General features: G+C 42.0%; 1 protein-coding gene across 3 annotated transcripts in view; it reads right to left on the bottom strand.

Moving 5' to 3' along the window:
• Positions 1-14503, bottom strand: part of LOC122539556 (clathrin light chain A-like) — a 51552-nt gene that overhangs the window by 19689 nt on the left and 17360 nt on the right. For all 3 annotated transcript variants that reach the window (XM_043674539.1, XM_043674540.1, XM_043674538.1), the window contains exons 2-3: positions 13310-13353; positions 1096-1207 (exon numbers count right to left, since the gene is read on the bottom strand). In XM_043674539.1, coding sequence (XP_043530474.1) covers positions 1096-1207; positions 13310-13353 — 156 coding nt within the window. The remainder of the gene's footprint in view (positions 1-1095; positions 1208-13309; positions 13354-14503) is intronic.

Genomic DNA, 14503 nt, shown 5'->3' with positions numbered 1-14503 from the left:
CCCCGAGTCCCAGAGCAGAGCGAGGGGAACCCCGAGTCCCAGAGAGATGGGGGACCCTGAGTCCCAGAGTGAGAGGGGAGCCCCGAGTCCCAGAGCAGAGCAAGGGGAACCCCGAGTCCCAGAGCAGAGCGAGGGGAAACCCCGAGTCCCAGAGCGAGGGGGGACCCCGAGTCCCAGAGTGAGGGGGGAGCCCCGAGTCCCAGAGCAGAACAAGGGGGAACCCCGAGTCCCAGAGCAGAGTGAGGGGGAACCCCAAGTCCCAGTGGGAGGGGGGAACCCCGAGTCCCAGAGCAGCGCTACTTACCTTGGTGCAACCGAATGTCGGTGCCGAATGGACTGGAGGCCTGGAGTGGAGCGGGACAGTTTTTGGATGAGGCCTTGCGTGTGTAGTCAGACCATGTGCTCACTCAGCTGCTGTACTGAAGAAGGGCTCATGCCCGAAACGTCGATTCTCCTGCTCCTTGGATGCTGCCTGACCTGCTGCGCTTTTCCAGCAACATATTTTCAGCTCTGATCTCCAGCATCTGCAGTCCTCACTTTCTCCTGCTGTACTGTAATGTCTATTTGAAATTCTTTATCGGACTGTAATGACAATCCTTTAACTATGTCATAACTATCTTATTTCTAACTTTGTTTAGACACTATAAGTAATGCTACCACTTATCCTTTTATTTCTCTTTTCTATCCAAGATTTATACCTAGTTACTTGCACCTATGATGGTGTCATCAGAGGCAGCCACTGTAAAAGCTTTTCACTGCATTGTACTTCTGTATAACAGTACATGTGACAATAAAGGATATTCGATTCTATTCTCTTATGGCTTCACTAGGTTGACGCCTCATGCTTCGGTATGCCTGGTACTGCTCCCAGCTCACCTTCTAGCACACTTCTCCGAACTCGGATTATCCTTCGGATTTGATGTTTGTGATAGAGTGGGGGAGAATGCTGGGCCATGAAGATACAATATGAATTCATGTAATGCAATGAATTCATATTATATCTCCTCAATTTTTTTATCCAAAGTGAATAATTTCATACACCCCTACTTTAAATTTCATCTGTCATGTGTAATTTACCAGTTTTTGATTACTTACCCAACTCTGCTAGATGTTTTATTTGTTCTTCTCTCCATTTGCGTATACTATCTGGCTCCTGGTGTAATCGATCAGCTTGTGAAATGACCGAACATGCATCAGCACCATTCTCCTGTTGAAAGAGGAATTTTAAAAATATGCATCCATTGATCTCCACATTAATTATGTTAATGAACAAGTACATTGGAATATTCTGAATGGCTCTGAAATTCCCAAGTGGTCTCGTATTTCTGATACAGATAGTGTTGGAAGTAGGACTCAGGAATTTTTCTAATGTTGACTGGTGTGATGCAGCTCCTTGGAAAACCAAAGATTGACATGCTAAAAGGTTACATTGAACAGTCCTGAAAATGGGCACAGGGATCACAATGTGTGACTACAGCAGCCTTGTCCACTCCTCAGAGAGGCCAACGTGATTTCTCTGTGTAGCCAGAGCTATGTGTGCTGTTGATTGACTGAATACATAATCAATATGTGTGAATATTGTATAAAGCCAGGCTGCAAGCCCTGAAGTGGGTGAAACATATACTAGGAATCCTGGGTGAGCTGAATCTGCTGCAGGCTTTCAAAGCTGCACAATAGGCCATGATGGAGAAAGGTGTTCTGTATCTACAGGAGGCAGAGGTCCTCCAGACACACCAGGTGTGCAGACAGCTCCGCTGTTCTAGCCCTGAGAATCTGGAAGAATTAACACATGGAGTTCAATGACCTTACGCAAGTGGTCAAGATCAGTGAGTGCATAGATATTCTGAGGGAGCTAATGGCTTGGTAATGTTGACAGATTCACATCCTGGGTCATACCTTGTAACAACCTGGGAACCTGCATTCAAATCTCCTCATGTGCAAATGATGGAAATAGATTCTTAAAAAAAAATCTTAAAACTCTAATGATGACCAGGAAACCACTGCTGATTGTAGAAGTCCATCGAGTTCACAATGTCCTTTAGCAAAAGAAATCTGTATCAGGTCTGGTCTAGCTGTGACTCCAAACTCACAGTAATGGGGTTGACTCTTAACTGCCCTCTGAAATGACCTGGGAAATCTCTCAGTTGTATCAAAGTGCTTCAAAAGACTCCAAGTAATGAAACTGGAGTGGGTTTACCTATACCAAACAGAATATAGCAGTTCAAGACAAAACTCACTTTCTCAAAACCTTTTTATTAATGCATTATGAGATGGTGGCTTCACTGGCTAGGCCAACATTTATTGCCCAAGCAGAGGGCAGTTAAGAGTTAGTCATGTTGCTATGGGCCAGGCGAGGTAAGGATGGCAGTTTCCCTCCCTAAAGGACAATCGTGAACCAGATGGTTTTTCTGACAATCGACAATGATTTACAGTCATCATTAGACTCATAATTTCAAAATTTTTATTGAATTCAAATTCTACCATCTGCCACAGCAGGATTCAAATGAGGGTCCCCAGATATTACCTGGGTCTCTGGATTAACAGATCAGTGATAATACCACAAGATTTTTACTTCCCCGATTAGGGAAATAAATGTTGGCTATGTGAGCAACACCCACATCCCATTGCCAAACATATTTTTAAAAATCACATTCTTCCAAGAACACCATCAACCTTTATCGCTGCTCACATCAACACATGATTTATTACTCAATCTCTGATAAGGGTCATAAATGAGAACCATTTCTATTATCTCATGCTCAAAAATTTGGCATTGCCAGAAGCCTCACACCCACATCGTTGAAATAACTGAAGGTGACATTATTTGAGCAGTAATCTTCCTTCTCACACGCAAATCTGCATTGTCACGGAATCACATAGTTGATACAGTGCAGATAGATAAAAATGAGGCCTGCAAATGCTGGAGATCAGAGTCTAGATTAGAGTGTGCTGGAAAAACACAGCAGGTCAGGCAACATCCGAGGAGCAGGAAAATTGACATTTCAGGCAGGAGCCCTTCATCAGGAATGAGGCAATCTCAGCTACCTTCCTCTCAAGCCCCATCCCCCTCCCATTTAGCTCTCCACCCCCAAGGCTCCCAGCCTCATTCCTGATGAAGGGCTTTTGCCCGAAACACCCATTCTCCTGCTCCTCTGATGCTGCCTGACCTGCAGTGCTTTTCCAGCACCACTCTAATCTTGACAGTGCAGATAGAACCCATTCAGCACGAATTCTGCAACAACTCTGAGCATTTTATCACAAATCTGCTGCCATTTCCCCAGAACTCTGCACATGCTTTCTGATTAAATAGTCATCCAAGGCTCTGGTGAAAGCCTCACTTGAAGCTGCCTCCACCACATTTCCAGGCAGTGCCTTCCAAACCTTAACTACTTGCAGTGAGAAAGTTTTTTTTCACCTTATACTTGTTTGTTTTGCAGAACACTTTAAGACTGTGCCCTCTGATTCTGAATCTGTTTACACATGGAAACATTTTCTCTCTCACCATTCTGTCCAGACCCCTCATGGTTTTGAAAACTTCTATTAAGCCTCCACTTAGCCTTCTCCTTTCCAAGGAAAACAGTCTCAACTTCTTCAATCTTTCCTCACAGCCCAAGTGCCTCGTCCCTGGATCATTCCCGTAAATCCCCTCTACACTCTCTCCAATAAATCCATATCCCTACCAAAGTGTGGTGCTCAGAACTGTACACAATTCTCCAAGTGAGGTCTAACCAGCATCTTATGTTAATTCATATAGCATCCCTGCTCATGTACTGTATGCTTCTATGAGTGAAGCTTATAGAATATTGTTTGCTCTCTCTACTATCCTGACCCCTTTAAAGACTTAAGTACAACTCTGCTTGTGCACACCCTTTAGAATTGAGTACCCTTAATTTAATATGGTCTCTCCATGTTATTTATAGCAAAGTATATCAACTCACACTTCTCTGCATTGAACTTCATTTACCACTTAGCTGCCTATTCCATCAGGATGCCAGTGTCTCTTCAAAGTTCTACACAATCCACACAGTTTACAACTCTCCCAAGTGTTTTGAGATGTGTGTATTTTGACATTGTCACCTGTACACCAAGATCCAGATCATTAATATAGATCATAAAAGGCAAGGGTCCCAATACTGACCCCTGGGTAATTCTACTACAATTCCACCTCCTGCCTGAAAAATATGTGTTAACCATTACTCTGTTTTCTATCCTTCAGGCAATTTTGTATCCATGTTTCTACTGTCCCTTTTATTCAATGGCCTACAGTTCTCCTCACAATTGTGTGTGTAGGGCACTGCTCCAAAGCTTTTTGGAAATCTATGTACACAACCCATCAACAGCTTTGCCTTCATTAACTCTCTCTGTTATCTCTTCAAAAACTCCAGCTCCCCCTAGTCGAGTTGCCAATAACATAATATTGAAGTGAAGTGAAAGGCAGGAAGTTTAGAGGGAACTTGAGGAAAAGCTTTTTCACCCAGAGGGTGGTGATGTTCTGGAATGTACTGCCTGGGAGGGGAGTTGAAGCAGGTAACTTCACAACCTTGAGAAGGTATTTGGAAGAGAACTTGATGTATCACAACATTCAAGGTTATGGGGCTGGTGCGGTAAAGTGGGACTGGTGTAGTAGTAGTAGCAGCCTTTTGGCAGTATAGACTTGGTGGGTTGAAGGGCCTCTTCCATATGCTATGATTATGCTCAGCTGCACATAGAATAATTTCTGGAACTTCTATCCTCCTTTCTTACCTCTTGTGATGTCAGGAAGGCCACAAACCCCTCTTCCTTTGACCTCTACACACCTGGTGGCACTTGTGTACCAATGACTGAGTGCTTAATTTCATGGTGTGCCCACATCTAGTGAATGCTGTGATGTCTCCTCCATAGACACTACACACCCTCAATCCAGCCTGTAAGCTGCTTACCACCACAGAACAACCCAATTTAATTATTAGGTACATAGCAAGAGGAGTAGGCCATTCAATAAGATCATGGCTGATGTGTGGTTGAACTTGAAACGTCTGCCTTTGGCCCATATCTCTTGATACCCTTGCTTCATAAAAACTTATCTATCTCAGGTTTAAATTAATGACTGAATTAGTTTCATTTGAGAAAGAGAGTTCCAAACCTCCAACAGTCTTTGGTGTAGAAAAGCTTTCTAATATCTCTCCTGAATGGCCTGGCCACAACTTTTAGACGATGATTCCCGGTTCTAGAATCTTCAACCAATGGAAATGGTTTATCTTTATCTACCCTGTCTTTCCCTGTTAATATTCTGAAGACCCCGATTAGATCACCCCTTATCCTTCTAAATTCAGGAGAATAAAGGACTAATGTCAAATCTTTCTTCATAATGTAAACTCTGAAGTCCCCCAGGGCTAACATATCCTTCCTAGGGTGTAGTGCCCAGATCTGCTCACAGTACTCTAAGACTGAGCACCAGCCATACACTATAAACCATGTACTGAAGTTTAGGTCTTTGGTGTTAAAAGTAGGAAGTAGTCAATTACAATACTGAGGTGGAAATGTGCATATAGTAATTTCCTATAGAAGCACTCGTACTAAGTATTTCACATTTTTACTATTTTGGGTTCCTATTAATTAGGTAAAGTGACATTCAAGTCTAGATTGAATTAGGTGAGCTTCTACTCAGAACATAGAACATTACAGCCCGCGATGTGAAATTAATCTGCTGCCCATCTAACCTACACCGTTCCATTATTGTCCATATGTATGTCCAATGCTCATTTAAATGTCCTTAACATCAGCGAGTCTACTACTGTTGCAGGCAGGCCATTCCACACCCCTACTACTCTCTGAGTAAAGAAACTAGCCCTGATATATGTCCTAAATCTATCATCCTTCAATTTAAATGTATGTCCACTCGTGTTAGCCTTCATCCAAGGAAAAAGGGTTCCTATCTAATCCTCTGATTATTTTACATGTCTCGATTAAGTCACCTCTCAACCTTTTTCTCTCCAATAAAAACAGCCTCAGTCCCTCAGCCTTTCCTCATAAGACCTTCCTTCCATACCATGCAACATCCTAGTAAATCTCTTCTGCACCCTTTCCAAAGCTTCCACATCCTTCTTATAATACAATGACCAGAACTGTACACAATACTCCAGCTGCGGCCTTACCACTATCTCGTACAGCTAAAGCATGACCTTGTGGCTCCGAAACTCAATCCCCTGACCAATAAATGCCAACACAGCATACATCTTCTTAACAACCCTATCAACCTGGGTGGCAACTTTCAGGGATTTATGCACCTGGACACCGAGATCTCTCTGTTCATCTACATTGCCAAGAATTTTATCATTAGTCCAGTACTCTGCATTCCTGTTATTTCTTCCAAAATAAATTGCCTCACACTTTTCTGCATTAAACTCCATTTGCCACTTCTCCGCCCAGCTCTGCATCTTATCTATGTTCCTCTGTAACCCACAACATCCTTTGGCACTATCCACAACTTCTGGGGTCTAACTAGGGTTTTTTAAAACTGAAACATAACATCTGCCTCCTTATACTCCAGCCTTTAGATATGAAGGACAGCATTCCATTAGCCCACATGACTATTTTCTGCACCTGTTTGTGACATTTTAAAGAGCTATGCACCTGAACCCCCAAATTCCATTGGACATTCACTGTATTTAACTTTGTACCTTCAATCAATACTCTGATCGAGCCATTTCTGGTCTCAAATAGATAACTCCACGCTTACTTATCTTTAAATCCATCTGCCATAGCTTTGCCCTTTCACCTAATCAATCAATAAATGCCCTATTAACCCAAATGCCCAAATAACCTGTTGTAATGTTATGCTGTCGTCAACACTGTCTATAATGCTATCCAATTTTGTGTCATCAGCAAATTTGGATAGTTTTTATGCTATTGTCCAAGTCCTTAATAAAGACTGTGAATAATTGAGGCCCAACACAGATCCCTGTAGGACACCACGAGTCACCTCCTGCCATTTTCAGTACTTACCCAATATTCCAACAGTCTGCTTCCTGCCACTCAACCAATTTCCTATCCATGTCAATAATTTGCCCTCAACTCTGTGGGCTTCCATCTTAGCTAACAATCTCTTGTGTGGGATTTTATCAAAAGTCTGGAATGCCTTACAAACAACATCCATTGATTTACCTCTGTTCAGTGTCTTTGTCACCTCTTCAAAAAAACTCTATGAGGTTTGTCAGGAAGGACCTATCCTTCATGAATCCATGCTGATTCTCCCTGATAAACAAACATTTTTCAAGATGATCATAATGATCATACCCTCTAATCATTTCCCCACCATAGGTGTCAGGATAACTGGTCTGTAATTCCCTGGTTTCTCTCTGTCACCCTTTTTAAGGAGCAGAGTGACACGAGTAAATTTCCAATATTAACTAGCTGACAGTGAGTTTGGTAACATCATGGGCTGTCAATTCATAAATGCCAAATATGGGAAGTTATGAAAGCCCGACTTCCTCTAATATAAAGAATATTGGCAGCAGTAAAAACAACAACATGAAACTTGTATTCCACATCCACCCACCTCCCTCCATTGAGACCTAGAAATTCAGTCACTGGTCTGTAATCACCCAGGGTGATTTGCAATCCTGCAATACTCTTAGGGAGGGAGTTTCAGGATTTTAACCCAGTGACACTGAAGGAACTGCGATAGATTTCAAAGTCAACAGACTGTGAGTGGTGATAATGGTGTTCCCATGTATCTTCTGCCCTTAAAGATCTTTGGTGAATTTCTGTACTGCATCTTGTAGATAGTACACAGTGCTACTACTGAGCATTGAGCTGGAGGGAGTGGATGGTACACAGTGCTACTACTGAGCATTGAGCTGGAGGGAGTGGATGGTTGTCATCGAGTGTTACTCCCTGTCTTTTCCCCTTAGCCCTGTAATTTTTTTTTATTTTTCAGTTAATGAGTGAACTCTCTCTGAAAGCCATGATTGAAGTTGCCTCGTTTCCAGGTCCTAAGCATGCACTGTGTATTCCTGTTGCTTCTTTTGGTAATTCCTTATCTCTATGTCATATTGCTCATAATCTTTCCACCAAAGAGAATACAGAATCATACAGCAAGAAAGAGGCCCTTTGGTCCACTCAATTCACACTGATAAAAGCCCTTGGAATCTACAGTCAGAACTGCAGACCAGACAGTCTCATCAGTAGTAGGGAAACTACTGGAGAAAATTCTGAATGTGTGCATCGATCTCCACTTGGAGAAGCAAAGCTTGATCAGGGATAGTCAACATGGTGTCGTCAGAGGGAGGTCAGACCGAACAAATTTGAATTTTTTGAGTGACCAGTTTAAGATGAGGGTAGTGTCGTAGTTTACATGGATTTCAGCAAAGGCTTTGGCAAGGTCCCATATAGCAGACTTCTCAAGAAAGCAATTGCACATGGGGGTACAGGGTAATTTGAGAAAGTGGTTTCCACATTAGCTCAGTTGTAGGATACAGAGGGTGATGACAGAAGGCTCCTTGAGTGACTGGAATCCAGTGTCCAGTGACGTAGCACAAGATCTGTGCTGGGTCTCCCATTATTCGTCATTTATATAAATGATAAAGATGATTGTGTGGGATTTGGATTAGTACATTTACAGATTACACAAAGAGTTGCCGATGGTTAACAGCGAGGTTGACAACAGACCATTTTTATAAGACATGGCAGCCCTATTTGAGTATTTGGATATAGATTTGTCAGCTATCTTATCTAGGGCGTTTGTTTAACTGGGATGGTTAGATTTGTCAAGCCCTGGGCCCTGGAGGGGGTCTCCTGAGTTAATATGGGTATATATGCAATGTTCCCGTTCCTTTGTTTGGGAGGTTTGCGCCAAGCATAGGTAAAGGGGCAGTACAGAGAGATCTGGGTATTCTTGTACACCAGTCAATGAAGGCAAGCATGCAGGTACAGCAGGTAGTGAAGAAGGCTAACAGCATGCTTGCCTTCATAACAAGAGGAATTGAGTATAAAAGCAGAGAGGTGCTTCTGCAGCTGTACAGGGCCCTGGTGAGACCACACCTGGAGTACTGTGTGCAGTTCTGGTCTCCAAATTTGAGGAAAGACATTCTGGCTATTGAGGGAGTGCAGCGTAGGTTCACGAGGTCAATTCCTGGAATGGTGGGATTACCTTACACTGAAAGACTGAAGCGATTGGGCTTGTATACCCTTGAGTTTAGAAGACTGAGAGGGGATCTGATTGAGACATATAAGATTATTAAAGGATTGGACACTCTGGCAGAAGGAAGCATGTTTCCGCTGATGGGTGAGTGCCGAACCAGAGGACACAGCTTAAAAATACGGGGTAGACCATTTAGGACAGAGATGAGGAGAAACTTCTTCACCCAGAGAGTGGTGGCTGTGTGGAATGCTCTGCCCCAGAGGGCAGTGGAGGCCCAGTCACTGGATTCATTTAAGAAAGAGTTGGATAGAGCTCTCAAGGATTGTGGAATCAAGGGTTATGGAGATAAGGCAGGAACAGGATACTGATTAAGGATGATCAGCCATGATTATATTGAATGGTGGTGCAGGCTCGAAGGGCAGAATGGCCTACTCCTGCACCTATTGTCTATTGTCTTTGTATTCTGTGTTTTCTTTTGATTTTCTTTCTTTTTTTTGATCTATTAGTTATTTACTTGGTGTTGCTTTACATAGTGTTAGGGTTTGTTTTGTACTAGAGGGTAGGTTATTAGTTAGTAGACAGTAGTTGTATTGTAATTTGTGTTTTTTTTCTTTTTACTATACTGATATTTGTTATTGATTATATTTTTCAATAATTTTATATGTTTGTAAAGTTAAAAAAATTTGCTAATAAATATATTTACAAAAAAAAAACTGAGGTTGAGTGTCTTGGGTTACAAGTAGATATAAACAGAGTGGTCAAATGGGCAAATAAGTTTGTCCCCACCCCACAGCTCACCAATAGGATTAACAACACACTGAGGAATCTGCAAAAAAACGGACAGATAACCAGGTTTGACCTACAGAGAATGAAACCTGAAAGCAACAACACCCCCAGATTCTATGGACTACCTAAAGTGCACAAACCAGACATCCCACTCAGACCCATAGTATCACTACCAGGGACACCATCATACAAACTGGCTAAAGAACTACAGCAGAAACTGAAACACCTGATCAGCGGATCCAGACACTCTATACAGTCATCACAGGAATTCTTGGACATCATCAGAAATATACACATAGACAAGGAAGAAACCAAGGTCTCATTTGATGTAATAGCACTATTCACCTCTATCGACAAAACCGTAGCCAGAGAAATAATAGCCAACCTGCTGGACATACAGAACAGACAACAAGACCGGGAACCTATCAACAAAGACGGCATACTCAAACTACTGGACCTGTGCCTCACAACTTCACATTCAACAACCAAATATATGAACAAATTAACGGCACACCCATGGACTCACCCATCTCTGGACTCATAGCAGAAGCGGTAATGCAAAGATTAGAACAAACAGTCTTACCGCAAATTCAACCCAAACTCTGGGTCAGATATGTAGATGATACCTTTGTAATCATTAAAAACACAGAAATAGAGAACACACACCGGATCATCAACTCCACAATCACAGGAATCCGATTCACTAGAGAGGAAGAAAAGGACAACCAACTCCCATTCCCAGATGTAATGGTACAGAGAACACCGAACGGAGAATTCACCACAAAGGTATACAGGAAATTCACACACACAGACCAAGTCCTAAACTACGAAAGCAACCACCCCAACACACACAAAAGAAGTTGCATCAAGACACTGTTCAAAAGGGCCACAACACACTGCAGTACACCAGAACTGCAAAAAGAGGAAGAAGAACACCTCTACAATGTATTCGCCAAAAACGGATACCCCTGCAATTTCATCAACAGATGCCTAAGGGAAAGACAACAGAACGAGGACATGCCACAACCCAAAGGACTAGCCACACTACCATACATCAAAAACATTTCTGAACTGACAGCCAGACTACTGCGACCACTAGGACTCATAACAGCACACAAACCAACAGCGACTGTCAGACAACAACTCACCAGGACGAAGGACCCGATATTCAGCATGAGCAAAACCAATGTAGTGTACAAAATCCCATGCAAGGACTGCACAAAACACTACATAGGACAAACAAGAAGACAGCTAACGATCCGCATCCATGAACACCAACTAGCCACGAAATGACATGACCAGCTATCCTTAGTAGCCACATACTCAGATAACAAGCAACATGAGTTCGACTGGGACAACGCTACTATTATAGGACAAGCCAAACAGAGAACAGCCAAGGAATTCCTAGAGGCATGGCACTCATCCACAGATTCAATCAATAAGCACATCGACCTGGACCCAATATACCGGCCACTGCAGCGGACAGCTGGAACTGACAACCGGAAGCGGCAGTTACAAATCACTATAAATGCCAGAGGAAACATCACAGAAGCGCTTCACAGGAGGCTCCCAAGCACTGAGGATGTCACCTAGACAGGAGACGAAACGTCTGCAACACAAATTCCCAGCTCGGTGAACAGAACCACAAGGACAAATAAGTGGCCAATGGAAATTTAACCCTGAAAAGTGTGAAGTGATACACTTTGGAATTACATTAGAAGGTTCTGTAGAACAAAAAGACCTTGGAGTGTTTGTCCATAGATCTTTGAAGATAGAAGGACAAGTTAGTACGGTGGTGATAAAGACACACGGGACACTTGTCTTTATCAATCGAGATTACAAAATCAGGGAAGTCATGAGGGAGTTGTACAGATCTTTGGTGAGACCACAGTCATTGTACTGTGTGCAGTACTCTCTCCACAGATACTACCAGCTCTGCTGAGTTTTTTCAGCAATCTCTGATTTTATCACTGAGTCCTGTTCTGATCACCACATTACAGGAAGGAAATGATTGCAACTGGAGGTGGTGCAGAGGAGATTCACCAGGGTGCTGTCTGGAATGGAGAATATAAGTTATGAGGAAAGGTTGGACAAGTTTGGGGCTTTCATTGGATCAGAGAATTCTGTGGGGTGATTGGATTGAGATGTATAAGATTATGAAGGGCCTGAACAGAGTGGATAAGGAGCAGCTGTTCCCTTAGTTTAAGGGTCAGTCAGAGGGGACGTAGGTTCAAGGTGACAGGTGGGAGATTTAGAGGGATGTGAGGAAAAACATTTTTACCCAGAGGGCAGTGACGGTCTGGAATGCCCTCTCTGGGAGGGTGGTAGTGGCAAATATTCTGACATGCTTTAAAAAGTACCTGGATAAGCACTTGGCACATGATAACATTCAAGGCTACAGCTCAAGTGCTGGTAAGTGGGATTAGGTTGAAGGTCAGGAGTTTCTATTATGTTGCTGCAGACTCATGGGCCGAAGGGCCTCCTCTGCACTGTATGATTATATGATACACACGTCCCACTTCCATGAATTTAGCCCATAGCCTTGAATATTATGACACTTCAAGTGCACAGCCAAGCACCTTTAAAGGTTGCGATGTTTCCTTCCTGGACTTCCTGCCAGGCAGTGCATTCCACCTGCTGGATGAAAAAGCTTTCCCTCAAACACCCTTTAAACCTCCTATCTTTCAGCTTAAAATTATGCCCCTTGTTATTGAACTTCAACTAGAAGGACTAGCTGTTCTCTCCCTTTTCTGTCAAGATCTTACTTGATTCTGATTATCTCGATGCGTCTTCTTCAAGGTGAACACTCGCAGCTTCTCCAGTCTAAGTAACCGTCTCCTCATTGCTGGAACCAATCCCATTAATGTTTTTGCATCCATCCTAAAGTCTTTGCTCAGAACAACACACAATACTCAAGCTATGGCTGAACCAATTTGCTTTTACAGATTTATTATAATTTCCTTGCCTTTGTCCTCCATTCCTCTATTCATAAAGTCCAGGAATTTCTATGATTTATTAACCACACTCTTAACACATCTTGACAACTTCTATGATTTATGCACATATGCATTCAGGTCTCTCTGCATCAGCAACCCTTTAGAATTGTATGCTTTATTTTGTATTGCCTTTACATATTCTTCCTACTGAAATGGATCACTTCAGAATTCTGTGCATTAAATGTCTTCTCTCTTTTGCCTGCCCATCCCACCAAATAGACCATGTCCTTTTGAAATTTAACAACATCTTCCTCAAAGTTCACAATAATTTCAAATCGTATGCAAATTATAAAATTACACCCTGTATAACAAAGTCCAGGGGATCACCCCTTAATTTCCTGTTTACATTTTCTGATATGCACTCAGAGGATTAAAAAGTACAAGGGAACAGTAAAAGGCAACATACCTGACACGAATCACCATTAACAGCATCCACTTCACCAATTAACTCTGAAAAGCACAACAGGAACATATGAATGTTGGTAATCCCATACAGATAGATAAAGAATGTGTATCGCTGTGAATGCTGCCTTCACTGTTTTCCATTTGAAACACACATTAAATAATGAATTGTTTCATCAAAATAAATCAGCAAAGAATACTCCAGGTGGATTGGTGTCATAGGCTCATACTGGTGGGGCTCACCATATGGCTAACACTAATCGTACAGGGAATTCCAGCACACACACAACTCATTTGGTACAACCAGTTCAGACCAGTGTTTATACACCACCTGAGCCTTCTCCCACCCCTTTCAATCAACTTAATCTTCAATTCCTCTTCTCCTGCATAATTTTAATTACCTCCCTCTTAAATGTGTCAAGGTTATTTATCTCAGCTACTCCATGTTATAGCAAGGTTTGTATTCTGACTACTTGCTGCATAGAGACTATAACAATTGGTCACACTGTTTGTTTGAAAACTGATGTTTCAAAAAGGCAAAGCCATTGTTTTCAGTCCCAGTTTCTGTACCCTGATATTTATTTACATCCTGTACCTGGCAACTGACTGAAGCTGAGCTGGATCACTTCCAAATGTTTTCTGTGTTGCCCATGAGATCACCTTTTAAACATTCCTTCCATTACCTTCTGTTACCAAGGATGTCTACTTGCATCATTGGGTTTAAATGGCAGAACATGGGGATTAATGCAAACTCCTAATTATAAATAAATTGACAGTTGAATAGGTACAGACTCACCCTGTGGTTATTGGATTCAGAGGTATTTGCTGTGAACTCTAAAAATAACAATAAATTTGTGCAAAAAATAATTCCAGTTTTATTCTGCAATAGGGTTAGGGTTTTCTGTGGTAGAATATGGTCGAAAGGTTCTGAAGAACAATTAGACTTGACTCAAAATGTTAATTCTTATTTCTCTCTCTCGATGGAGCTCCCAGACTTACTGAGTTCCTTCAGCACGTGCTATTTTATTTCAGATTTGAAACATTCTCAATATTTTGCTTTTTATTTATTATTTACAGCAGAAAAGTGTGGTTACCTAAATGTAAAGATTGAAGCCTAAGGAAAAAATATTTCAAACACCTACACTCATAATAGGCATTGTGAAAAATGGCAGGAAGCAGGTGTAAAATATTAGAGTGT

The sequence above is a fragment of the Chiloscyllium plagiosum genome, chromosome 32 (genome assembly GCF_004010195.1).
Source record: "Chiloscyllium plagiosum isolate BGI_BamShark_2017 chromosome 32, ASM401019v2, whole genome shotgun sequence".
NCBI lineage: Eukaryota > Metazoa > Chordata > Chondrichthyes > Orectolobiformes > Hemiscylliidae > Chiloscyllium > Chiloscyllium plagiosum.
The sequence above is the reverse complement of the archived record's forward strand: the minus strand, read 5'-3'. Positions and strand labels throughout refer to the sequence as shown.